We start from the raw sequence: 27,485 nt of genomic DNA, 5'->3' as shown, positions 1-27,485 counted from the left end.
TTTTTTTTTTTTTTTTTTTTTTTGTAGCTTTTAAATTTGATATTTCAAAACAGTCTATAATTGTTTAGCTCTACACTCGTTTCACTCGAAACAACGTTCTTCAACTTTTTTCACACGATGATTTGACATCATAATGAGATGAAGAGTAAAAGATCGTCGAGAATTCTGTTAACTGCTGAAGATGTTGTAACTTAAACTATGAAGGATCTTTTTTGATATTTGAAAAACTCGAAATAAAAATAAAATCAGCATCTTTTAGCCGTGTATCGTTAGTTATTTGCTAAAGTTTAGCGTACCAACAACGGCGATTCAAAGTCAATAAACTCAAAAATCGAGGGTTTATCACTCCCTTAAATATTTTGAAACTAAAGAATTTTCGGATTGCGATCAGATTTCAGACACGGAATAGTTACGTGGAAATGAGACTAAAATAACTACAAACTTTATACAGTTTTGAGTGTTGATTATAAAATACAGAACCACTATCTATAATCATAGTCATCCATTGTCTACAAGACAGGAATTTTTACGATAAATTTTGAAGATTACCAAAGAAAATTGAGAGTTTCTAAGGTATTCGAATAAAATATCATTCATTTCAGATTTTTAAAGGAGTTAGGTTTATTGTTAGTACCGAAGAAATAAATCTAAACATATACGAGGGTTTGATTCTTGATGATTTTTAGTAACATCGTTACTATACAGAAGGCAATTCCCTCGGCTTGAAAATTGTGAACTTAATGTAGGGACAGGCCAGCTTACGATCACCGAGGGTGTAATACGATGATGAAGAAAGAAACCCTGATAAAGTTAACGGCTTGGTTCATTTTCGTGGGTAGAGAATGGAATCTCGTAGCGATATTGAATATCCGAAGAAACACATTGCAAAGGGGTGTGTATGTGAGCCAATGTTTGCTTAGGGCAAGGGACGAACGGGGGTGAATTCCTTCCAACTTTTACGAGTAAATACTCCATTACCGTAATTCAATGAGCCATGAGGAGACACTTTCTGTGGCAGCGGGTTCGATCCGTGCTCCGGCATTAAAGCGCTGCGTACCTGCCTCTCTCTCTCCCTGTATTTCGCGTTATTGATATATACAATAACCGTTAAAATTTTACGTCAAACAGTTTACGCCCTCGCTTCGGTCTGCACCGGGGATATTAATCGTTTAATGGTGTCACTCGCTGCCGGTTTATGATCGCATTTATACTCCTCATGTCCGCGCTGGGCGGTGCCCTTAAACGAGCTGAAATACCGCGCCGTTCAACTCGCCATTTTGCAGATATTAGATTCGTTGAAAAAATCCCGTCAGTCATCATCGGGTCTGATGATTTGTCTTCACTTTTTTAGAATTCTCTATTTAGAAAAGAAAAATTACGTCAATTTGTCGCAAATTTTTATCATAACAAGACTTTATTATTACGAAAATTTTGTTAAATTTCTGGCTTAAGATTTCCTTCGGTTCGTTCTGGGTTATCAGACTTTTTTTTGATGTAGACAACTTTTTTCAACTAAATGTTAAACTGCAGATACTAATTCGCTTTGCAGGGATTTCAAGGATTTTAGGATTTTGAAGCATCTCCAGGGATTCTTGTTTAAATAATTATTCTAATTATAGGAATATAAAATGAAATTTCTTTTACGGATCTGCTAATTTACCCAAGATTTTAATGACATTCAAAGAGCCTATGAATATTATATATATATACGCTAAAAAGTCAGACTTGGAATAATCCCTTGGGATGAAAAAATTCCTTTGAGACGCAGATAAAACAGGAGTACTTCAAAAGACCCCTTCATTTAAAAGTCTGTACACAAAAATTTTAATCAAACCCGGATAAAAGTTTCTTCGCAGACTCGTCACAAAAGAATTTACATATTTAATTACCTTGAGGGTTAAAAATCCAGTCACATTCATCCAAGACAGACGTTAATCTTGTGTTATCCTGATCACGTATAATCCTGTATCACCATTCACCAGAATAAATCACCTTTATTTTCACCTCAATCATATTTAATTTATTCACAGTCCATTGATTTTTCACAGATATTAAATGTTACAAATTGCATGCTGCGCGTATAATTCTTATCGCGTTAATTAACATTTTCAAATGCCAGATATGAAAACTGTCGATTTTAGACTTAAACGAGAAACCGAGTATCCGATGTCATCCTTACAACGTTCAGCGATTGACTGGCTGAACATTCGTTCCTCACTCTCATCAGTATTTACAGATTCGTCGCTAGGCGAAAATTCCCGAAGAAAACGTTCGTTTCGTCACGATTACACGGAACTGATTATAGCTCTGACTCGTTGCCAGACATTCTTAACAACGGATCTGAAAACAGGAATGGTTTGGTAGCAAATTTATATTCAATTTATATTATCGCGCTGTGAAGCGCCGGGAACAATGGCGGCCATATTCCGATCTATTCACTCCACCTCGCGACTTTGGCCAGCTCGTTTTACAACCGATGAACGAATATCGTGAGAGTGATTATTGAAGAAGGTTTCTCTCCCCTGGCACGAATGGAAAATGTCCACAACCTCTATTTTTAATCAACCATACAGCGAATGCGGGTAGCGAATCAAATTGAAGAGTCTATAACGTTACGTCTGCATTAGCAGAACTCGTTTTGAAAGACGAGAAGAGTAGCGTAATGAAAAGCATTTCCTGTTTCTTTGATTCAATGTTTGCGTCTCTTTCTCCGCTGATATTTCCATCATATCTGAATATCGAGGTGCATTTCAATAGGGCATATAAACCGGGAGTTATCCCGGCAGAGGTTTAGGTTTACCAAGGTAGTGGCGGGAAACTGATAGGAATAGTGAGGTGGATGAAATCGGAAATTCACTCCTATTGACAGAGCTTGGCGGTTGGCTTTCGCGAGTGTGAGTGCGCATACGTCAAGCTCCCGTTAATGTAGCGAGGATATGAGCCTTGGCGCAAGTCAGCCGGAAGCAAAGCGTCAGCGATTGGGATTGCCTGTGGATAGGAGAAACGCAAACAGACTTCTGCGCTGAAAGAGTACGAAAGAGAGAGAGAGAGAGCTTTCACCCTTCCGCAATGTCTCCTATACCTTCTCTCCGTGTTCTGGGTCACTTCGTACGCAGCATCATTAAATTCATCATGCATCATAGAGGGAGACAGAGAGAGAGAGGGGGGTAGGAGAAAACCTTGAATTATTTCATAGCCAATATGAATTCCTGATCGATAATTCATAAATAAAACAGTACACGACAGCATCAACTTGTATCTTATCGGTGCTTTCCATCGCTCTGATGCCTTAACAGCATGGCGTAGGGTGATCGATTATTTCTCATGTCTGGAGACTCGATTCCGACGAAATAATAATACCTCCGTCAGCAGTTTATGAGTGGTGCCCGAATAAGGACGAGATGTCCTTTACAAGGACCTAAGAAAGCACTCGGGGATAAATTCCTTCGTCCTAAGCTTCGTCGTAAGCTTTCTCGAGTCGATTGAACGGAGGTTCAGACCTTCCGGAATCAGTCGATCCAGTACGCTTATAATCACGGCGGATGGTCAGGAGTAAAAGGATGAAAATTCTTCGTGAGTATAGCGACTCGAGTCTTCAGAGACAAAGATTCTACCGTGAACTTTGACAACGAGTTTTGGCGGCAAGTAAGGGGTATACGTAAAATTTATAAGGCGTTGCATTGTCACACGGTTAAGGGGACGGCGAGTGCCTCTTTAACACTACCTAACCTAGCTCAACGCGGGAAAAGACGGCGTCCAAAAGATCGGGAACGAAGCGTAGGGATGAGGAGGAATGAAAGGTGGAAGGCTGGAGGCGAGGACTGATGAAAGATTCATGTCTGTCGAGTTTTCTGGCTCGGCTCTCTCCTCTCGCTTTTCTCACGTCCGGACAAAAACTCGTCGTAAATTCGTCGGCCTAGTCAGCGTCCAGCTTAAACTACAAAGGGAGTCTTCAATACCCCGGCATTGAAGTACAGCTCCAGCCCCCCAATTGCACGTCCGGGATAAAAATAAATCCACGTTCTTGAAACGAGTCTTACGACGTCACTCTGTTCCTTATTAATTTCGTTCCAACGAAAACCATATCAGATGCTATTTCGTCATTTCACCATCAAATCTCATAGAACTGAGCTCAAAATGTGTGTTCCTCACCGCCGAGTGGTATCATACCGGATAGTTCGATCCATTCCGTGCAACTGTGAAAATTTGGTCAATTTCTGTGGGTGGTAACGAATCTGTAAAATTTTTTTCCAAATTTTGAAAAAGTAAATAGACGCTCCACTTTTTGCCAAAATAAGGCATTAACTGTCCAAGTTTCACTCTGATCGCTTAAGCGGTATAGGAGTTTTGCATCCCCGCGTTTACGAGGTGTACAACGTGTCTTTATAAGCACCTTAAAAGGAACTTGCGAAAGATGAAAGCCAGGAAATAAAGAGCTGCAAAGAAATATAAGATCAGCCAGCTTCGGCCGAGGATTTATTTCTCAGGTCAAAGGTCGGCGGGAGATTGAATGTGAAGTCTTTCACGAGGTCGCCAAATTCTTTTAGACTTTGATGGCTGGTTCTGTTACAGGCCAGGCTTATGTGCTTTTGTAGACTTCGATGTCCGCAATCTCTTTCTTTTTTGGAATGACGTTTCATCCTGACGTTGGAAAACTTGAGACGATAATTACTTCGCAGGTCTTTTTCCAAGGTCGATAGAATGTACCTACCGCAAATAGTAGGTGGAGAAAGTAAAAGAGAGTCTAAAAACTACCCTCCTATTGGGAAAGTAATTAGCAACGAAGCTGGGAATTTTAATCACAGACATCAACGGGCGAAACATCAACCGCCACACCCGGAATACCGCAGGTACATGGCTCGAAAATAAAACCTAAAATATTATTCCCTCGGGGTTTCGTCGGGTGAAACGACGCTCCGACGTTTCTCTGACGTCAAAAATGTATCGTCGGACAGGCAAAGCAACGGTACAGCTTGTTCGACACGACGTTTCCCGAGTATTTTCTTTTCACCCTTTGCCCTCGCACGTCTGACTGCTTCTGCGATTTATTTGCATGTGTAAAACGTGTGTCACATACATCTAACAGCGATTACATATATTCTTATATCGTAGATTTAGGTTCAAGGTTTACACATTTCTTACGGTTTTTTTTAAACGATGGATAAAAATTTTGATTTATGGAGTTACTTGAAAAAATAATTCATTGCAATTAATTGTTCGCAAGACTGTGTAGTTCGTTTCTGTAAAATTATAAATTCAAAATATAGCATTGACTGCCTGATGACGAGTTTCATGAAAAAAAAAAAACTCCGGATAAAGTTAAGATCAAATTAAAGATTTTAACTGAAATACATTTGAATTTTAAAACTCCCGACGGCGTCTGGATCCGAATTATTTGGTGACGAAACTTGAAGCAAAAAAAAACGAAAATTTTACGAAACAACAAAGTTTCGAATGGTCACACACCCAACGGCTCAAAGTTCGGAAATGCAAGATTTCAAAAATTTCAGTTATAATAAAGCAAAGTTTCGACAGATTAAAATTCGGAAAATTACAAAATGTGAAAAACCAAAAATCAGAATGGCCAGGATTCCGAACCTAAAAATATGTAAAATACAAAACAAAGAAAGATCAAAATGGTGAAATTTCACCAAGCCATAAATTTACAGGATTGAAAATCTTTAATCATTCGGAATTTCTTTCTCATTTTCGCACTTTCGAAACTTTGACTTGTCGGAGTTATGCCCTTTCGGAATTTTGGACTTTCGGAACTTTGAGCATCGGGTTTCGACCACTCGAAACTTTGATTTCTTTGCTTTAAGTTTCACCACAAACAAATCCGGAATTTGGCGCTTCGAAAACTTTTCAATTTCGGAATTTCAACCCTGACCTTTCGAAACTATGCGGCACGGTCGTAAACCGAGGAAAGGATATTTCAGCACCGCAAGGTTTTCGCGTATAAATACAAGATCTTGATAAATTACACGGGCGATATTTATCTGTGAGAAAACCAGGTGAGTTCCGCCCGTGCAATCTGTGGAAAATGCATCGTATACCGCACACAAGAAAACGCGAAACACGGTCGAATAAATTGCGGTCGAAGCGTCATTTTTGTTTTGCCCGATTTGTCAAAAACCTCGCCACCTACCGGGAGATCTTTGAGGTTTTTAAAAACTCGTTAAACTTCACTCCATGAAGGCAGGCGCCATTTTACACAGCTCAGCGCTCTGCGATTCAGGTTAATTTTCATCACGCTCTAATAATTTTAGTTTACCTTACACAGGAAATTACGCCCCTGGAACCTCGAGTAATTAGCCGAGGCGACGTGGAAGGTTTTTGCTTAATTTTTTCTTTCCGCATTGCCAATCACGACATTTTCACCCGTGGGTAGTATACTTAGAAAAGTTCTGCGTACAGATCCCGGTACCGACACTTACCGACATTTGAAAAAAGGGTTTGAGTCTGAGCTGTAAAGCATCTAACGTGTCGGTAAAATATCGGTATCGGGATCTGTACGCAGAACTCTTCTCATTATAATACTTCCCTCACTTTCGGCTTATTTTGGATTTCGCTGTAGGCTCCTATCGCTGGGGCAACGTCTTAAGTCAGGACGAGGGTCCACGACTATACGAGCCAAACTTTTGGCGACCCTGGAACTTCGGAAAGTGATGAAAATCCACGCCAGCCGTATTCGGGGACCAGCTTCAAGCCTGGATGAGTTTCCCTCTCCTCGACTCTCGGCCCGCTGTATTAGTGTTGAGTACCCTATAGCTCATTCTGTGCCAAGTCCACCAAGGATCAACACTTCTTCAAGATTTTTTGTCCAGCCTTTGTATTCATTTTTTTATAACCAGTATTTGAGCTTGCATATTTCGATTAACGTTTTTTGAGTGAAATCAAGTTTCTACAAAATTCGAATAATTTTCTGATTTCACTTGAAATAGAGGGATTTCAACCTCCGATTCAAATCAGCGACTTCTAAAACCTTCTATACGTCAATTTTCATGCAAATTAGATGTATTTTTGCTTTCTCTTATCATCGTTTTTGGATTTACCGTAGCGAATTTTGAATCATCACATAAAGCTTGGAATTGTCTTTCTCTATGGTGTCGAATAGCTGAAATTTAATTACAGAATTCTGTGAGAAATAAGCTCGGTGTTCACGCGAATACTTTAACCGAGTCAAAGCTCATTTTAATGGTTAGCTAAATGAAAGGAAAATTTGTAATAAGAAGATAAATCAAATACAAAATGATCTACAGGATTGAAAATTGGACAATTTGGCATGGAATGCCCTGTATCACGGAGAAGAATAAATATCAGGAGACCCAGCTTAATTACACTTGCCTCCATTTCTCTCGAACTACACAAATTCTCGGTACATGAACCCTCGCAATACAATGTCGCCAAGAAATTCGGCTTCGCGATTTTGCGGAATTTTGCGAAGATCCTCATAAATTCTCTGAGCTTGGCTACGCAGCAATATACGCTCTCTGCAACGTCAGGATAATAAAAAAACAAAACAAAACAAAAAACAAGTCGTTATAAAGATACGATGTATACGAAAAAATTAAATATAGCGGAGCAAAAATTTGTGCCGAAATCTTTTGCGAGAAAATGAATTTCTGATATTAATCTCAAGTCGCCTTGATATTTTAGCACAAAGTACAGGCATCGACGCTGTTATACTTCCGCTGCGGAGAGGATAAAACGCCTTTTCACCTATCGAACGGATGCCGGTTAGACCTGAGCTAACCCCTGGGGAAAAAAGTTGGATATATTTGGGTTTAGATCCGAAAATGGGAGTACGAGATAGAAGGTGATGCTGAAATCAAGGAAGGAAAAGAAGAAGACGAGGAGGTAAAAGAAAAAAAAAAAAAATTTAAGGCAAGAACTGGAAAAACGAAGGACGGAGAAAAAAGGGACAGCAGGAACGGTATACGAAATTGAAACGAACTTCTTCGGAACGCGTAATCCTTGATGAAATTTTACAAACCTCATTTCCGACCTCGGAAAATCCTCGGGATTTGCCCACAAGCCTAGTTTTTGATGGTCTGGGAATTCCGTGCCGGTATAGAAGCTAGAAAAAAAAAAAAAAAAAAAAGATGAAAAAGGTTTAAAAAAAAAGTATTATGCACAAAAAGAAAAAGAGGAAAAAAACATCTGAATTTGTAAACGGTATTCACTTCGGTATCGTTCGTAAAAGTAGTTGACGATAATAGTTTGTCACTCTTCATTTTTTCCGATGTAAATTATACGATCGATTTTTCACGGTGAAAGTGAAATAAGATAAATAGAAATAAAGTTGGAAAAAAAGTAAAATAACAAGTCCCGCATACAACGCCCTTCATTAAATCGACAGCAGCTGACGGGGATGAAAGAAAAGTTTAACGAGAAACCAGACACTTGCAGGGTTTAACCGGACAAATTGACGGTGTAGCAATTCGTCGACGTGTTTCTTCTTTCCCGGAGCTCCTTGCTTGACTCACTTATGCAAACTTCGCCCCTTCGTAGATAAAGTGAATTATAAACACACCGCAAGATGGATACATATTCTATCTATATAGTCTGAATACGTCAACTTCTTCATCCCTCTCATTCTCAACTCGCAAGATTTCAGAGTATATTTGAAGAATAGTCTAATATTTTGGTCTGTGAAATTATTATCGATCAAATAATCTACAAACGATGTTTCCGCAAACGAGATGTTCATTTCCCAGAAGATGAATTACGCGAGAAAACACTTTTTCCTTATAGCGATTCGGCTAAGTCGAATAAGAAATTCAAATCCGTTCGTTTTCCACTTGACGAATGAACACCAAGAAAATGATGCGAGATTTTTACATCCGTGTTGGTGACTAAGGTAGGTACTTAGAAACTACGGAATGGGTAAGGAAAAAAAATTCTTCATTTAGTGTGTAAGATCGCTAGATTGCGGACGGTCATTACCTGACCATTTGCGGGAAATGTTGATGAGAGAAGAAGAAAGTCTTTATTATACGGTCCCAATTATAGAGATGCGACAGAAAATCGTGTTGGACTTGTACTCTCCTTTCTTCAAGCTGATCGATTCAGAGTGATGATCCATGATAGAAGATGAAAAGTATCCCGTGACACAGTGTACAGAAACGAGAACACGCGTATAACTGCGATTCATTTTTCAGCAGTCTATTACCGCAAAATTTCATCGAATTTTTTTCCGACGTTGCGAAAGATCCTCGACTACTGGAGCCTGGAGACCCCGTTCATTATGTAACTAAAATCATATTTGTGTGGAGCCGTTAAAAGAAACTGGTTTGAATCGATTTTGTTTTATATTCAACATCAAATGATTCGTTTGATGCTGGCGCCGTTGCACGTGTGTTTCACATGCGCCTTTCCATACCCTTGACACATGATGTAAGAAATGGAAGAAGTGAAGCTGGTAGCAAAAAACCTGATGCCTTAGAGCATGAATGTAATAAATTATAGTCTGGAATCACGTTAAAGCATTGGCAACGAACGCAAAAAATTTTTGTTTTATACACTACACTCGCTGTCGACTTTTCAACTCTTCGGTATTTCGGCAATTCAATATTTTGCCATCTTCGTAATCTTGGGCATTCTCATAAAAAAAAATGTCGGTATAAATTTATGGTATTTCAACGTTTTTGATTATCGATAGTTTGACTTTTAAGATTTCGTCCCGTCGACTTCTTGGTCTTCCGCATTTATCGCCGAGTCATATCGTCCTATGGATTTAAGTGGTGGGATGCCACGTCCTTGAACCTCGAATGTGGTACATTAATAATAGTTGGCTTCATGTTTCAGACTACAGTCTGTGATGTGCGGTGCTGGTGATGTCTCTAGAACGCGAAAACCATGGCTGAACATTTGATATCAGTAGCGTTGGTGCTAGTCGTGGCTGTTTTACATCAGGTATGGGCGTCAAGGATCCTGGCCATATGTCCAACGAGTTCTATCAGCCATCAAATCGTGTTTCGTGGGCTGACAATGGCTCTGAGGGATAGAGGCCATGAGCTCGTTGTCGTAACGACGGACCCAGTCGACGATCCGACTTTGAAAAACTACACTGAGATAAGCATCAATTTTTTATACAAGGACTTCATTCAACGTGTGGATTTTGTTACGAACCGAAAATACGAAACTTGGTTTGACGTCGTTGCCAATTGGGCTCCCGCGTTCAAGTCGCAGTCTGATCGCATCCTCAACGTTCCAGAACTCAGGAACCTTTACGCACCTGATAGTGGAGAAGAGTTTGACCTACTGATTGTCGAGGCGCTTTATTGGCCTGCATTTTTACCACTCGCTAAACGATTTGACGTACCAGTCATAGGCAAGTTATATTTATTGTAAGAAGAAACTGTTGGAAAAAACGAAAAAATTTGAAACTGATGATTTGATGAAAAGGTTCTTTAGAGAAGCGACAATTTCAGTGTGAAAATGTTTGGCGATAAGAAATTTTGTACATCGCACGAAATATTTCCGATAGTGAACATCGTAAAGCAGCTGAACTTCATTATGCACAACATTTCTGGTTGTGTAATATCTTGTAACTGAAGTTGTTGACGTAACTCTAACGTTTTAACCACATTTGTCTACCATATATCATTACGGTGAATTGAATTTTAACACAGTATTTAACATGATTTTAAGGTCTAACGTCTCTCGGTTTGACTACCAATAATCATTACGCAATTGGCAACCCAGTATTTTCCTCTCATTCGTCGCACTGGGACGCTGGCGAGGCTGTATTGGGAGAGTTGACGCTGTGGCAAAGACTGAAGAATTTCGTGAGGATGTGGAGATATCTGTACTGGTACAGGACCGATTACATGCCAGCCAATCAGGCGATTGCAAGAAAATATTTTGGAAATAGTGTACCTGATCTCCGAGATCTTGAGAAAAATATTAGCTTGATTTTTGTTAATCAACAGGCACCGATTTCACACGTTAGACCAAATACTCCGAAGATTATCGAAATTGGTGGATTTCACGTCTCGAAGCAGGTGAAACCTCTCTCGAAGGTAAAAATGCCAAGACAATCACAGTTTTGAATGATTTCAGTAGGTTATTTATGCATGAAACGAAGGAATATTGCAATCTTGATTCATTTTTTGACGCAGGATCTTGAGAGGATCTTGGACAATGCCACGCAAGGTTTCATATACATGAGCCTTGGATCAAACGTCAAAAGTGCAATGTTAAGTGATGAAATACGAGATGAATTCATCGCCACGTTCTCAAAACTGCCCTACACTGTTATTTGGAAATTTGAGGATGAGTTCCTTCCCGGCCGGCCAGACAACGTGATAATCATGAAGTGGACACCGCAACAGTCTATTTTAGGTAATGACGACATGGTTTTTCAAGTTTTCAAATGCAATGAAACCTTTTTTTCTTTTATTTGACGTTCGGATGTATATAGCCAATAATCCTGTTTCAACGTCGATTCGAATCTCATCCTACATTCGAATTATAGGTTTTTTTTTAGTTATGATTAGAGTTGATTACAAGCAAATTTCTACGTAACGGGGCCATTAATCTTCTCATTTGTGAGACATGACTCAAGTTAGTCACAGTAAACTCTGTTTCTATTACAAGGCGCAATCCCATTGCATAAAAAACGTACCACTAGACGACTATACGATCAATACCATCGTAGAAATTAGTTCAACACGTAGTCGGATTTTCTGTTTAGCGCATCCGAATATTAAAGCTTTCATATACCAAGGAGGACTGCAGAGTACCGAAGAAGCAATTTCTCACGGTGTTCCTGTGATCGGGTTACCGGTAATGTCTGATCAAGATACAATAATCGATAAAATCTCGTCTCTGGGGGTTGGAAAGAAGTTGGAAATCCTCGATTTCAACAGCGAAGATTTACTTGACGCGATACACTCCGTTGTGCAGGATGGCAGGTGCGTATGACGTGGAATTTAGGCTGTGAAAAATTGTCCATTTATTAAGTGACAAAATAATCGCGGAACCATTAATTACACTCTATTTCCAGCTACAAACAACGGATGTTGAAGTTGCGTGATTTGGTAAGAGACAAGCCGTACGATTTGATGGAGAACGCGGTTTGGTGGACGGAACACGTGATACGTCACAAGGGTGCTCCTCATCTCCACTCGACAACCGCCGACGATCCTTGGTACCAGCGGCAGGACATGGACCTGATTTTCATTATTTCAACCGCGATTTTGATAGCTTTCAGTATGACACTAGTTTTATTACATAAGTTGATGGTTCGCAGTATTTTTGTGGTTCAATATCGGCTGCCCGGCAGCAAGAAGGACAAATTAGATTGATTTGTTCCACGCGAATGTCACAAAAGATGTATTTTAACAGTGATAATATGTCGTATCAGCTATGTGTTCTTTTAATTGAATGTGACTGATCGATTGTTGTTCTAATTTTTTTTATGATCTGTGATACCTGAACTGTACTTTTTTATGCAATATACTTAAAGAAATTGATTTGCCTGACAAAACATCATATTTCACTCATACGTACTCATTTATACATGGAAAGTTGGCCCAACACATAAAAAAATCGACACTTTTGAACGTTGTGCTAGACTTGTGCTAGTTTGTGCCGTAAATCCCGGTTTTCCAACTTGAATGGTTCTCTGGCAGATTCGGAAAAACGAAAGTTCCGCCAGCCCAGCACTTTTGAGATACCAATATTTCGAGAATTCAGCTACGTTGTGATGACTGGTACGAATTTATAATGCACTCAAAATTGAAAAATACAAAAACTAAAAAATCCGCGAATTGTGCTGAGTTTTGCTAGGCGAGTACACAGACTGTTTACCCTACCAAATCTTGATGCAAAAAATGGACTGGTCCAAAATCCGAAATTTTCGAGACACGAATTTCAAAATAACGAAAAGATCAGTGTACCGGAATTAGTAATTTCGATAGATCACCTAGTAGAATTAAGTGTTTTTCCGAAAGTTCGTTTAACCCAACGGTCTTTTATCCGATAAAATACTTTCAGAAAAGTCTGCATTTCGAATGATCACAGCACAGAATGTGGAGATACAGAAAAATGAAAGTTCCGGAATTCGAAAACTAAGAGCGACTAATCCTTCGAGCAGCCGCAAAATCTAAAAAATTAGCTGTCGACAATCGTAGTTCAGAACGAGCAAAATTATGAACCGCAAAATACAGAAGGGCCAGAAAGCCAAACGGCCGAAATACGTTTGTTATAGTCACGTAGCCTTATGCTAAATGGTACTGGACATCGCCTACCGGATCCACGTGGAGTTGAAGAGAATTTACGTGTTTCTGACGTCATCCAATCATTCGGCATTCTGGCCATTAGCGGGTTTCGGGATTCCAACCTTTCGAGTCTTTAGTCAGTCGTCATTGATAAATTCGGATTCGTAGATTTTCGGCAAAGGCACGAGTCTGACATAAAAAAATCGACTTTTCGATACTTCGGTATTATCGCAATTCAATATTTTGCCTTCGTCACCTTGGCCATGCACGTATAAAAAATGTCAGGATAAATTTATTTACACATTTTTGCGTTCTCAGTTTTTATCTTCGTACGAGTCATCTTTTCGTATTTACGGTCTTTCTACGTTTTTACCTGTCGGTAATTTGACTTTCACGATTTCCTACCGCATTTTTGTACCCCACCCCAAATTCATACACACCGACATACTGAAAATATTCTATTTCGACTTTTTTTTAAATTGACGACCAATTCTTTGAAGTACAAATTATATTTAATACTCATCTTACCAAAAAACTCTTACAATCTAACAGTGTGTGCAAACTGATTATTAAATTGATAATTTAGAATACTGAGCAAGGCCAGTTCTACTGGATTCGCTGTCTCACGCGTGAAACACACGTGCCTATCAGCAGTGGGCCTGACGAAATGTGAAAAAAAAAATAAAAACTCCAGAGTGTCTGTAAGAATGTGTGTTACCTTTAGCATTTGATACGAAGCATGTAAAGAACTCATCTATAAACTCAATATACAAGAATACATTCATAATAAAAAAAATGCGTATTCATGCTCTACGGCGAGATGAATAAGAGCGTATACAAACAGATAGCGTTTTTTGTACACGACATATCAGATGGATTATGATTAGTTCTGCGTGTTTCGGGCCACAGTCTGTGTTGTACGGCTCTAGTGGTGTGTCGAAATCACGAACATCATGGCACGGCAAATAATATTGGCCGCATTGGTGATACTCGTGTCTGTTTTACATCAGGGATGGGCTTCGAGGATCTTGGCCATATGCCCGACACCTTCGATCAGCCATCAAGTCGTGTTTCGTGGACTGACAATGGCTCTGAGGGACAGAGGCCATGAGCTCGTTGTCGTAACGACTGACCCAGTCAACGATCCAGCCCTGAAAAACTACACGGAGATAAACATCAATTTTCTATACAGGGACTTTATGGGGGAAGTGGATTGGGTCGCAAATCGGAAAAACAAAGTTTGGTTTGATATAATAACATCATGGATTTCACAGTATACATCGCAAACCGATCGCGTCCTAAACCTTCCAGAACTCAGGAGCCTCTATGCACCTGACAGTGGGCAAAAGTTTGATCTTCTACTTATCGAAACGCTCTATTGGCCCACATTTTTGTCCTTCGGTCAACGGTTCGACGTCCCAATAATAGGCAAGTGATTCAAATGGCGAATAAAAATCAATGAAGAATTTTATTTCCGCAAGGGTAAACTGACGAATTGATTTGAGGCCCAACTTTGGAAGGGTTTCAGTACGATAATACTTTGTGATGAAAATGTTTAAGTATCGCACATATTATTCCTTTCAGTGTACCTATTTTATGAAACACTTCTATTTCGTGATTCACAACATTTTCGATTGTTTGATGTTGATGACATGCACGTGCCTAAAACGTTCAAACAACATCGGTTTATCACGTTATTGTGTTATTCAGTTGGATTGAATTTTAACAGAGTCTCTTAACATGTCGTTAAGGTATCACGTCTCTGGCGCTGCCTGCTAATGTTCAGTACGAAATTGGAAATGCCATACTGTCTTCTCACCCATCGAATTGGGATTGCGGTGCGACGGTTTTGGGAAAGTTGACGCTATGGCAGAGACTGAAAAATTTCGTGAAGACGTGGAGATATCTGTACTGGTACAGAACCGATTTCATGCCAGCGAATCAGGCGATCGCAAGAAAATATTTTGGAAATAATGTACCTGATCTCCGAGATCTTGAAAAAAACATTAGCTTGATTTTTGTTAATCAACAGGCACCGATTTCACACGTTAGACCAAATATTCCGAAAATTATCGAAATTGGTGGATTTCACGTCTCGAAGCAGGTGAAACCTCTCTCGAAGGTAAAAATGCCAAGACAATTACAGTTTTGAATAATTTCAGTAGGTTCTTTACGCATAAAACGAAGGTGTGATGCAATCGTGATTTATTTTTTGACGCAGGATCTTGAGAGGATCTTGGACAATGCCACGCAAGGCTTTATATACATGAGCCTTGGATCGAATGTTAAAAGTGCCATGTTGAGTGATAAAATACGAGGCGAATTCATCGCGACGTTCTCAAAACTGCCCTACACAATTATTTGGAAATTCGAGGATGAGTTCCTTCCCGGCCGACCGGACAACGTGGTAGTCATGAAGTGGGCCCCACAGCAGTCCATTTTAGGTAATGACGGGAAGGTTTCGTTTACTATTCCATTCGTTTTAATTTTGTTTATAGTTTGGCGTTTGAAGGTGTATCAGTGATATCTACGATGGGATAATATTCCAAACCCTGATTTTTCTCCCGATTTACTGATTTTTGCTAGCGCGAAAATTTGAAATCTTCAGAAAAAATATTGTCGCATAATTGGACCGGAATTTTCCCCGTTTGTAAAAGTGAAGTCATATTAATCACAGTGAATGTCATTACTCCCACAGAACGCCAACCAAATGCATAAAGAAAAGGTAGCACTATAGTACTAATAGATACTACCTGAGAGAGTAATTTAATATCTGGCCACTTTGTTTGTTTAGCGCATCCAAACATAAAAGCTTTCATATACCAAGGAGGACTTCAGAGTACCGAAGAAGCGATTTCTCACGGTGTTCCCGTGATCGGGTTACCGGTACTGGCTGATCAGGATACAATAATCGATAAAATGTCGTCTCTGGGGGTTGGGAAAAAGTTGGAAATCCTCAATTTCAACAGCGAAGATTTACTTGACGCGATATACTCCGTTGTGCAGGATGGCAGGTACGTATGACGTGGAATTTAGCCTGTGAAAAATTGTCCATTTATTAGGTGAGAAAATAATCGCGGGACCATTAATTACACTCTATTTCCAGCTACAAACAACGGATGTTGAACTTGCGGGATTTGATAAGAGACAAGCCGTACGATTCTTTGGATAACGCGGTTTGGTGGACGGAACACGTGATACGTCACAAGGGTGCTCCTCATCTCCACTCGACGACCGCCGACGAACCCTGGTATCAGCGTCAGGACATGGACTTGATTTTCTTGATTTCTGCTGGATTTTTGACGGCTTTTAGCTTGATATTGGTCGTGTTATACGAATTATCAGTTTACAGTATTCGTGTGTTCAAGTATCAAATAGCGGCTAGTAAAAAAGACAAAGTACATTAATTTATTTCATGCGAATTTTATAAGACACATGACGAGGAGTGATGATGTGCAATATCAGAAACATGTGATACATTGATGTAATTTAATGTAAGTAAGTAATCGATTTTTCCAATTTTTATAACCCGACACCCCAACTATGCTATGCAACACAGTTGTAGAACCTCATTAAATTGAGTAAAATCATGTTCTTCACAAACACACTGAACGTAGCACCATGTCAACGTCTCCGATAATTACTTTTAATTTTGGAGAAGTGTTGATAATATTTTATACTCAAATTGGTAGAATTTACTTGATAGCAGAAACTTATCAATGCCTTCTGAATTCAAAACATTCACATGTCTCTCAATTACGCCCGTTAACTCAACTATCCAAGCTGGAATGAGTTACATAACATGTCTATGGATAATCCGTTCAACATTTTACCTAGCTATACATGCTGCAACGAAATTACGAAACGGTTTTCTTTTCTCTCGTTCTTGAATCACCCTGGTGCTACATAGAGGAGACATTGATTCTATACGAATCGTTTCCACAAGAGAAAAGTTTCGTAAGTTCAATTCTATATGCAGTAGTTCGAAATAACATTCGTTTCACACGACGCGCTTTAAGCTCAGGAAACCAGTTATTGAATTGATAAATATTCCTTTCGATGCTAGCGACTGCACATCCGGTAAACCCAACAACTTTTTATCTGCCTATAGATTTTATACGATGAACGGATATAGTTATATTATGAGATATAAAGACAAAGATTAGAGCAGCGTTGCATGTTTTTATGACAAGAATCGTCAAGTTAAATAGCATTTTATTACAAAACTTGCATTTTTCAAGAAAACCTGACGTTTTAGTGATCGATGGAACTGAGGAACAATAAAAATAAATCAAAGACTCGACATAATAAAAGAAAAAAAAATGAATAATCAAACATAAAGCTTTACAAAATTAGAAAATAACAGACTAAGCACTATGCGAAAGTTCTTTTACAATTGACTCTATCTTCTATCGAATTCAGCGCTCTACTGAAATTGACTATCTTTCGACAATTTGAGAATTCCAAGAACATGCTACCAGTGAAATCTAACGAAATGACTCTAGATTAGTAATCAACCCGTAGACGAGGCTACCCCTTTACGACAGTGACGCCAGCGCGCGAATTACTCAGACTGAATGACGCGAGCGCGCGAGGCGCCCGTATTTATATGGAATCGGACCGGTCGAAAGTGGCGACGCCACTGTCGAATTTCAGGTAAGGCTAGTTCACTGTCGTCCGTCCTGGTCCCTCCTGGTAACTCTCACTCGTTGGCGTCTTCGTCATTCATCGGCGCCGCTCGGCTATCTCCGTACGAGATCCCTAACGTACACGGCTCAGTTGACAGCGTGAGAGCTGTGACCAACTGTATACATATTACTCGTATTCATAATTTCGTAGGGTATACACATAAATATAAATGAAAAATATTTTAACAATTGGTTAGGGACCTTCAAATATTTTTTGTAAACAGCCATCTTTCAGAAAGTTTTTTTTTTTTTTTTTTTTGAGTATTTTTTAGCACTTACTCTGATGGGAGACAAAAATAAAATTCAATTTTGGTATAAAAAATAAGAAATCGCGAAAATTTTTTGGACATTTTCCATATCATGAAGTGGATTCCACAGCAGTCAGTTCTGGGTAACTTTGTGCATCATTTAACGTTCTTTCCTGAAGATACCAGTGTCAGTTAACTTTGAGAAATGTTCCGAGGAACAAAAATAATCCAATTTTCTGAATATTCCTTGAAGAAACTTGATGTTACGTCCCCGACTTGGGTATTTTTCAAATTCATTTCCATTTCGTTACAAATATTCTCTCTATCCTGCTGTCTAAGTGATAATTATGAAGCAGTTATTCACGTTACTGAAACAGCCATTTCCTCCCCTTTTAGCAAAAGTCACGTACAGATTGACAACGTTCGCCTCATCCAAGCAAACAGATGCTGATCTAGCACCTATAGTTTCATCGGAATACCAAGCATTAATAATCGACAGCAGTTACGTGCATAGTTAATATTAGCGAACATCGAATCGCTAAAATTTTAAGCCTGCACGCTACTGCGCACAACTACTATCGGAATACCTCACTTTAATGAGACGTTGTAACTTCACGATACCTGAAACATTCGTTCAACATTCAAACACGATATTTTTCAGCGCATCCCAATTTAAAAGTTTTCATATACCAAGGAGGACTTCAGAGCACAGAGGAGGCAGTTTCTCATGCCGTTCCTGTGATCGGATTACCAGTTTTCTGCGACCAAGAATCTAACGTCGACAAGATTGTCTCGCTTGGAGTTGGTAAGAAGTTGGACATCTTTAGCGTCGACAGATTCGATCTAATGGAAGCGATACACTCCATCGTGCGCGATGACAGGCGAGTAGAAGGAAACACTCTTTGCATTCAGAATCGAGAATCGCAACCGAACTACGGCTTTGATTATACTAATCGTTTGCAGCTACAAACGAAGCATGCTGAAACTGCGGGACTTGATAAGAGACGCGCCGTACGATTTGATGAAGAACGCGGTTTGGTGGACGGAACACGCGATACGTCACAAGGGTGCTCCTCATCTCCACTCGACGACCACCGACGATCATTGGTATCAGCGGCACGACATGGACTTGATTTTCTTAATTTCTGCTGGATTTTTGACGACTCTTGGCTCGATACTGGTCGTGTTGTACAAATTATTACTTTACAGTGTTCGTGTGTTCAAGTATCAGATAGCGGCTATTAAAAAAGACAAAGTACATTAATTTGTTATATGCGAATTCTATAAAAGACACATGGTGAGGAGTGATGTGCTATATCAGAAACATGTGATACATTGATGTAATTTAATGTAAGTAAGTAATCGATTCTTCCAATGTATATAATTCGACACCCCGACTATGCTATGCAACACGCTTGTGAAAACTCGTTCGATTGAATAAAATCATATTTTTCGCAAACACACTGGACATAAAGCCGTATTTCCCTCTCCTATAGTTACTAACAATTTCAGAGAAGTGTTGATAATATTTGATACTCAAATTGACAGAATTTTCTTGAAAGCAAGAATTTATCCATGCCGCCTGAATCTGAAACATTCACGTGTCTTTCAATTACGTCAGTTCGCTCAAACTATCCAACCTCGAACGAGTCACGTGAGATTTCCGTGTAATAATACGTACAATATTTCACCTAGCTGTACATGCTGCAACGAAATTACGACACGTCTATCTATTTCCATTCTTGAATAACCCTGCTGCTACAAGGAGAGGGTATGGGTTCTACACCAATCGTTTTCACGAGTAAAAAGTTTGGTGGGTTCAATTCTACATGCAGTGGTTCGAAGTCACATTCGTTCTACACGAGGCGCTTTATGGACGAGAAACAAGTTGACGAATTTATGAATATACCTTTTGACAATAGCGATCGCATATTCAGTAAGTTTAACAAATTAATATATGAGTGTAGATTGTATACCGCAAACGGATAAAGTCCAATGGTGAGAAATGAAGACAAAAACTAGAGCAGCGTTGGATGTTTTAATGGGACGAAACCGTCGTGATTAATGTGATTCTGTCATAAAACTCGCATTTTTCGAGAAAACATGTTATTTCAGGTCCAAGGTAAATTGAATTTATATTGCAAAATAAATGTGAGTAAGAACAAGCATATTGACGACACATACAACTTCGATGGGAAGATATTTTTTGCGATACCTCACTAATTTTACGAGATTCTCCGATTGACGCACAAAAGCAAGTGCTAGCATAGCAGTGATGGATGTCGTGAAGAGAAGTGTCGAATTCTTGAATTGCGTCTACTTCCGTGCGACTGTTTCGCTTTTAGCATTGATGTGAAGAAAAGTGTGGAACAACTCATCTACAAGCTGATTATACAGGAATACATTGATGACAAAAAATTTCTCCGTTATGCCCACTGATAGGTTAAAAAACGGCAGGTGTCAGTGACGCGATACTGTTATCCGACGCCGAATACGAGATGTATTATCATTAGTTGGCTTCGTGCTTCGGACCACAGTCTGTGGTGTACGGTGCTGGTGGTGTGTCGAAGACGCGAACGTCATGGCACGGAAAGTGATATTGGCCGCATTCGTGGTACTCGTGTGTGCTTTACACCCGGGTTGGGCTTCGAGGATATTGGCCATATGTCCGACGCCTTCGATCAGTCATCAAATCGTTTTTCGAAGGCTGACAATGGCTCTGAGAGAGCGAGGCCATGAGCTTGTTGTCGTGACGACTGACCCAGTCGACGATCCAGCCTTGAAAAACTACACGGAGATAAATATCGATTTTCTATACAGGGACTTTCTGGGGAAAGTGGATTGGGTAGCACAGCGGAGAAACAAAGCTTGGTTTGATACAGTGATAGAATGGTCTGATCGGGGTAAATTGCATACCGAACGTATCCTAAACCTTCCAGAACTTATGAGCCTCTATGCACCTAACAGTGGGCAAAGGTTTGATCTTCTACTTATCGAAATGCTTTACTGGCCCACATTTTTGTCCTTCGGTCAACGGTTTGACGTCCCAATTATAGGCAAGTGATTCAAATGGCGAATAAAAATCAATGAAGAATTTTATTTCCATAAGGGTGAACTGACAAATTGATTTGAGGCCCAATTTTGGAAGGGTTTCAGTACGATAATACTTTGTGATGAAAATATTTAAGTATCGCACATATTATTCCTTCAAGTGTACCTATTTTATGAAGCACTTCTATTTCGTGATTTACAACATTTTTGATGGTTTAATATCGTTCAATTATTGACATTCCCATGCCTGAAACTTTCAAACAACATCTGTTTATCACGTTATTGTGGTATTCAGTTGGACTGAATTTTAATAGAGTCTTCAACATGTCGTCAAGGTATCACGTCTCTGGCGCTGCCTGCTAATGTTCAGTACGGAATTGGAAGTCCCATACTGTCTTCTCACCCATCGAATTGGGATTGCGGTGCGACGGTTGTGGGAAAGTTGTCGCTATGGCAGAGGGTGAAAAATTTCGTGAAAACGTGGAGATTTCTGTACTGGTACATGACCGATTTCATGCCAGCAAATCAGGCGATCGCAAGAAAATATTTTGGAAATAATCTACCTGATCTCCGAGATCTTGAGAGAAACATTAGCTTGATTTTTGTTAATCAACATGCACCGATCACATACGTTAGACCAAACACTCCAAAGATTATTGACATTGGTGGATTTCACGTCTCGGAGCAGGTGAAACCTCTCTCGAAGGTAAAAATTTCAAGACACAGTATTTGCTCATCTCATTAACAACAGATGTTTGATGCATAATCTTGGTCTACTTTTTGACACAGAATCTTCAGAAGATTTTGGACGAAGCTACGCAAGGTTTCATATACATGAGCCTTGGATCAAACGTCAAAAGCGCCTTGTTAAGTGATGAAATACGAGGTGAATTCGTCACCACGTTCTCAAAACTGCCCTACACCGTTATTTGGAAATTCGAGAATGAGTTTCTTCCCGGCCAGCCGGACAACGTGATAATCATGAAGTGGGCCCCACAGCAGTCCATTCTAGGTAATGATGATGTGGTGTCGTTCACTTTTCGAACTGTTTCAATTTGTTGTACTTCGTGACGTTTCAGGGTATTTCGTTGATATCTCTGATGCGAAATCATTTGGAATCCTGATTTTTCACTCGAATTACTGATCTATAGTTAGTGAAATAATTTGAATTCATCAGAGAGAATTTGCTGCGTCACTGATCACAATTGTCCCTTTCGTAAAATTTAACTCATATTGGTCGCAGTAAACTTGGTTGTTTCCACATTGGATAGTCAAAATTTGCTGTTTGCAAGTGAATGATTCAGCATTCTCATCAAATTTGCATCAACTTCTGATAATTTTGCTGCTTGAGCAGCAAAATACATCAGCCGGATTTGAAATTCGTTTTCTACGAGTACAGTTATTGAAAAAATGATCGAATCGTTTACATTGACTTTTCTGTCCCCCAGTTATATTATACATTTATCATAAAGTTTCTACACTTATGTGATAAAATTAACAAACTGTTATTCAACTGCATTAAATTTGTATATTATAACTGGAATAATGATATCCAAGTTTACGCTACTTATCGTACTAACGTCTGGTAATTTTACTAAATGATGCAATTGATTACTAATCACACAATTACGAACAGTTCAACTACTTGTTACAGGTATAGTAAATTCCCAATACCGAACTCGAATAACGCTTCCTATACATTATTAGTAAATTTAAAACAAAAATTTTCAACAATGAAGAAGAATCCATGTGTCAAACTTACATACTAGCATAATACTAATACGATTAAAACTACTTGAAAAATTGTTCCAATTCCTGGTTCCAATACTTGGTCTGTTCAGCGCATCCGAATATAAAAGCTTTCATATACCAAGGAGGGCTACAGAGTACCGAAGAGGCAATTGCTCACCGTGTTCCTGTGATCGGGTTACCAGTATTTGTCGATCAGGATTCAATAATCGACAAAATGTCGTCCCTGGGGGTTGGGAAGAAGTTGGAAATCCTCAATTTCAACAGCGAAGATTTACTTGACGCGATACACTCCGTTGTGCAGAATGGCGGGTACGTATGACGTGGAATTTAGCCTGTGAAAAATTGTCCATTTATAAAGTGACCAAATGATCTCGGGACCATTAATTACACTCTATTTCCAGCTACAAACAACGGATGTTGAAGTTGCGGGATTTGATGAGAGACAAGCCGTACAATTCATTGGAGAACGCGGTTTGGTGGACGGAACACGTGATACGTCACAAGGGTGCTCCTCATCTCCACTCGACGACCGCCGACGATCCTTGGTATCAGCGGCAGGACATGGACTTGATTTTCTTAATTTCTGCTGGATTTTTGACGGCTCTTAGCTTGATACTGGTTGTATTATACAGGATATTAGTTAACAGTATTCGTGTGCTCAAGTATTCACAGCTGTTGGTCAGCAGGAAGAAAAAAGTATATTAATTAACGCAGCGGAAATGTGGCACTAAAGAATTCGCTGGGAGTGATATTTTGTGTAGTATTACCTAACGCATCAATTTACTTGAATGTCAGTAATTAGTATTGAACGCTTTCAATTTTATTATCAAATAACGACTGTAGCCTAAGCGGTATAAGTAATCAAATTATAATAACTTGGTGATCTTGAATAAATCATGTTCCCCACAAATTCATTTATCATGACTCCCGACCGATCTTTTTAAAAAATTCTCACAATTTTCGGAAAGCAAGATTTTTCGTTCATTTTGAAGGTACCACAATTTAAGTCACAATTTGTGTGGATTCACACGTCGGAAGCATGAAACAACATTTAAGAATACACAGCAGCGCATGTTTTCTCAGTTTTTTAGATTCGAATGAAGTTTACACAACGTCTGGGAATATCCCGCATTACGTACTGCGCCGCAACCTTCCTTGTCTGCACTGTTGAACTGTACGCTTGTGACTTGCACAGCTGGTGAAGAGTATGTGAAAGGCGAAGATCACGTTTTGATGTGCTCGGCCACAAAAGTACCATATGAACCGCGACAGTCTAGTATTCGACGTATAAACAACAATTTATGAGAAAATACCGCATTCGTCACACGGCCTGCGGTTCCGGTGCACCTTGGAACCAAGACTAGAACCTTGCCAAGCAATAGCTACAACAACTGGCTTCGTGCTTCGAAACGAACTAGTATATTGCCGGGCCCTTGATATTGCGAGAATATTAATCGTAAGATGTCGCGGCATCTTATAACGGCTACTCTGATTGTGATCGTGGTTCTTTCACATCCGGGATGTGCCGCAAGGATACTCGGCGTATTTCCGTTCCCTTCGTTGAGTCATCAAATTGTATTTCGAGGATTGACGCTGGCGTTGAGGGAGCGAGGCCACGAGCTCGTTGTCGTCACTCCGAACCCGATCAACGACCGAACCCTGAAGAACTACACGGAGATAGATGTGAGCTTCCTGTACCAACACTTGAGTCTGGATTGGATAACTCTTGCAAAAAAGTACACGTGGTATGAATTTGTCATGAAATCGACACCAATACATTCAGCTATGACTGAAGGCATTCTCAGCCATCCAGAACTACAGAAATTGTACGAACCGGAAAGTGGTGAATCGTTTGATTTGTTACTATGTGAGACACTTCGTTGGCCTGCTCTTCTGCTTCTTGCTAAACGATTCAATATTCCAACGATAGGCAAGTGATTTTCGTATTGTCATTCAAACAAATTTTATCTGTGTTTATACTTTAACAAGTTCTGAAAGATTCTTCCTGTATATTAATATCTTGAACATGTGTCTTTCAGTTATTTCAAAAGCATTGTATTTCATAGCGATATATTTTTGTACACTCTTGAGAAATATTATCGAAGTTTCCGTGTTCCAACTATAAAACTAAGTCATTGAACTCTTCGAAAATAACTTACATACGGTTGCTGAAATCGAATGGATAGTTCCTCATACAACGAGAATGGTTCGTCTTATGATAAAATGTATACAAGTTCCACATAAAATCACCGAATTCATGGTAGTCTCGATCTGTTCTCAAGTTATTTTAGTTATCATATTTCATTCGTCGGTTAATGAAACCATAAACAACATTTTTCTGCGAGTGTACTTTCTACAATAGAAGAAGAATTATTTGTCCACGGGCTATAATAATCTCAATTGACAAACTGTATCTTACCATTCATGAAGGAATAACATCGCTATATCCGCCTCACCAACTGCACTATCAGCTTGGCAATCCCATAATGCCTTCTCATCCGCCATATTGGAACATGAAAGGAACAGCCGTCGGAAAATTGACATTCTGGCAAAGACTATACAACTTCGTAGCGACGTGGAGATATCTGCATCACTACAGAACGACCTACACGCAGGAGCAGCAGGAAATTGCGAGAAAATATTTTGGCAACGATGTTCCGGATCTTGGTGACTTGGAAAAAAATGTCAGTTTGGTTTTCGTCAACCAGCAGGCGCCGATTTCATTCGCCCGTCCAAATGTTCCTAACATAATCGACATTGGTGGGTTCCACATTTCGGATCAGCGCAAACCTCTGTCGAAGGTATTGTGGCCAAAATATCACTAAAGTTAGGCATTTCCGGTAGATTATCGTTTGACGAAATATAATCACGCAATCTTGGCTGATTTGTATCGCAGGACCTTCAGAGGATTTTAGATGAAGCAACGCAAGGCTTTATATACATGAGCCTTGGATCGAACGCCAAAAGTGCTTCGTTGACTAACAAAACGCGGGATGAATTTGTTGCTGCGTTTTCAAAAATACCCTACACCGTTATTTGGAAATTTGAAGACGACCGTCTTCCAGGTCAGCCGGAAAACGTCCACGTCATGAAATGGATCCAGCAGCAGTCAATCCTGGGTAACGTTGTGCATTATTTAACGCTTTATTCTGAGGATTCCAGTGTCAGTTGAGTTTGAAAATTATTCTAAGGAAAAAAAATCATGCAATTTTCTCATTTTCTTATTCTTTCTTATTCTCGCGAAATGCTGTGCGCGAGGAAAGTTAAAGGGTAAAACTACTATTGGAATACCTCGTTTAAACGATACATCGCAACTTCACGATATCTAAAACATTCGTTCAACATTCAAACACGATATTTTTTCAGCGCATCCCAATTTGAAAGTTTTCATATACCAAGGAGGACTTCAGAGCACAGAGGAGGCAGTTTCTCATGCCGTTCCTGTGATCGGATTACCAGTTTTCTGCGACCAAGAATCTAACGTCGACAAGATTGTCTCGCTTGGAGTTGGTAAGAAGTTGGACATCTTTAGCGTCGACAGATTCGGTCTAATGGAAGCGATACACTCCATCGTGCGCGATGACAGGTGTGTAAAATAAAACACTCTTTGCATTCAGAATCGAGAATCGCAAACGAACTACGGCTTTGATTATACTGATTGTTTGCAGCTACAAACAAAACATGCTGAAACTGCGGGATTTGATAAAAGACAAGCCATACGATACGTTGAAGAACGCAGTTTGGTGGACGGAACACGTGATACGTCACAAGGGTGCTCCTCATCTCCACTCAACAACCGCCGACGATCCTTGGTATCAACGTCAGGACATGGACTTGATGTTCATTACTTCTACCGCGATTTGGATAGCTTTTAGTATAACATTAGGAGTCTTACACAAGTTGTTGACTTACAGCATTTATTTCCTCAACCAACAGCACTTGATTAGAAAAAAGGAGAAAGTGTATTAAGTCATAACAAATTATGTGTGAATTATGTATACAAGATTTGCACAATGAAATTACACGTGCATTTCATATATCTTGTTTCCTGGAAATTAAATAGTGGGTGCAATTAATCAAATGGCGAAATTCTTCTTCCGAATCCTCAAACTCTATCACAAATTCTGCTCTTCAAATGCTTGAACAATACTTGTGGAATTCATTGGTAAAACCAATGTCCTTCTAAAATTTCTTTTTTTTTTTTGGTATAGCACCTTCAAAGGATGTTTAAAAAAATCACGTCTTCGCAGATAGATAACCAAGTATAATTCGTGTCTAGAATTTTTCTCAAATCACTGACGATTTTTCAACTGTATTATTCGCATTTCATATCAAAAATACGAAAGTTTTCTTAAAAGAACATGTGCTTGTGCATATCAAGATTGCGAAATATTTATACACAGCATAGTTACGTCAGCGAATGTCTCGAACAATATTTTACCAAGCTGTACATACAGATACGTAATTATTTTGAGTCATGGACTACCCTCTTGGTGTTTGCGCATCTGGAGAACGAT

The 27,485-nt window shown here is 39.4% G+C and overlaps 3 protein-coding genes across 3 annotated transcripts; all 3 read left to right on the top strand.

The window, feature by feature from the left end:
• The first annotated feature begins 9,779 nt into the window (after nt 1-9,779).
• Nucleotides 9,780-12,367, top strand: LOC124414971 (UDP-glycosyltransferase UGT5-like). Its single transcript, XM_046896173.1, has 5 exons — nt 9,780-10,336; nt 10,657-11,027; nt 11,127-11,349; nt 11,702-11,921; nt 12,014-12,367. The coding sequence occupies exons 1-5, from the start codon at nt 9,862-9,864 to the stop codon at nt 12,312-12,314; spliced, it is 1,590 nt and encodes a 529-aa protein (XP_046752129.1). The 5' UTR covers nt 9,780-9,861; the 3' UTR covers nt 12,315-12,367.
• A 1,776-nt stretch (nt 12,368-14,143) lies between these two features.
• LOC124414463 lies at nt 14,144-23,673 on the top strand. The gene is made up of 14 exons (XM_046895412.1): nt 14,144-14,657; nt 14,981-15,351; nt 15,451-15,673; nt 16,024-16,243; nt 16,336-16,627; nt 17,249-17,309; nt 18,827-19,046; nt 19,129-19,420; nt 20,281-20,287; nt 20,703-21,221; nt 21,552-21,922; nt 22,006-22,228; nt 23,058-23,277; nt 23,370-23,673. The coding sequence occupies exons 1-14, from the start codon at nt 14,183-14,185 to the stop codon at nt 23,671-23,673; spliced, it is 3,798 nt and encodes a 1,265-aa protein (XP_046751368.1). The 5' UTR covers nt 14,144-14,182.
• Nucleotides 23,674-24,317: 644 nt separating this feature from the next.
• On the top strand, nt 24,318-26,951 carry LOC124414973 (UDP-glycosyltransferase UGT5-like). Its single transcript, XM_046896174.1, has 5 exons — nt 24,318-24,898; nt 25,399-25,769; nt 25,865-26,087; nt 26,335-26,554; nt 26,637-26,951. The coding sequence occupies exons 1-5, from the start codon at nt 24,430-24,432 to the stop codon at nt 26,935-26,937; spliced, it is 1,584 nt and encodes a 527-aa protein (XP_046752130.1). The 5' UTR covers nt 24,318-24,429; the 3' UTR covers nt 26,938-26,951.
• The last annotated feature ends 534 nt before the right edge of the window (nt 26,952-27,485 follow it).

This window comes from Diprion similis, chromosome 14, assembly GCF_021155765.1.
Source record: "Diprion similis isolate iyDipSimi1 chromosome 14, iyDipSimi1.1, whole genome shotgun sequence".
Taxonomy (NCBI): domain Eukaryota; kingdom Metazoa; phylum Arthropoda; class Insecta; order Hymenoptera; family Diprionidae; genus Diprion; species Diprion similis.
Note: the sequence above shows the minus strand (reverse complement) of the source record. Positions and strands in the feature narration are given on the sequence as shown.

Coding starts and splice junctions, on each gene's coding strand:
- LOC124414971 (XM_046896173.1), top strand. CDS start 9,862: ATGGCTGAACATTTGATATCAGTAGCGTTGGTGCTAGTCGTGGCTGTT. Junction 10,337..10,656: donor ATTTGACGTACCAGTCATAG/GCAAGTTATATT, acceptor CATGATTTTAAG/GTCTAACGTCTCTCGGTTTG. Junction 11,028..11,126: donor AGGTGAAACCTCTCTCGAAG/GTAAAAATGCCA, acceptor TTTTTGACGCAG/GATCTTGAGAGGATCTTGGA.
- LOC124414463 (XM_046895412.1), top strand. CDS start 14,183: ATGGCACGGCAAATAATATTGGCCGCATTGGTGATACTCGTGTCTGTT. Junction 16,244..16,335: donor TCCGTTGTGCAGGATGGCAG/GTACGTATGACG, acceptor CTCTATTTCCAG/CTACAAACAACGGATGTTGA. Junction 21,222..21,551: donor GTTTGACGTCCCAATTATAG/GCAAGTGATTCA, acceptor CATGTCGTCAAG/GTATCACGTCTCTGGCGCTG.
- LOC124414973 (XM_046896174.1), top strand. CDS start 24,430: ATGTCGCGGCATCTTATAACGGCTACTCTGATTGTGATCGTGGTTCTT. Junction 26,088..26,334: donor CCAGCAGCAGTCAATCCTGG/GTAACGTTGTGC, acceptor ATATTTTTTCAG/CGCATCCCAATTTGAAAGTT. Junction 26,555..26,636: donor TCCATCGTGCGCGATGACAG/GTGTGTAAAATA, acceptor GATTGTTTGCAG/CTACAAACAAAACATGCTGA.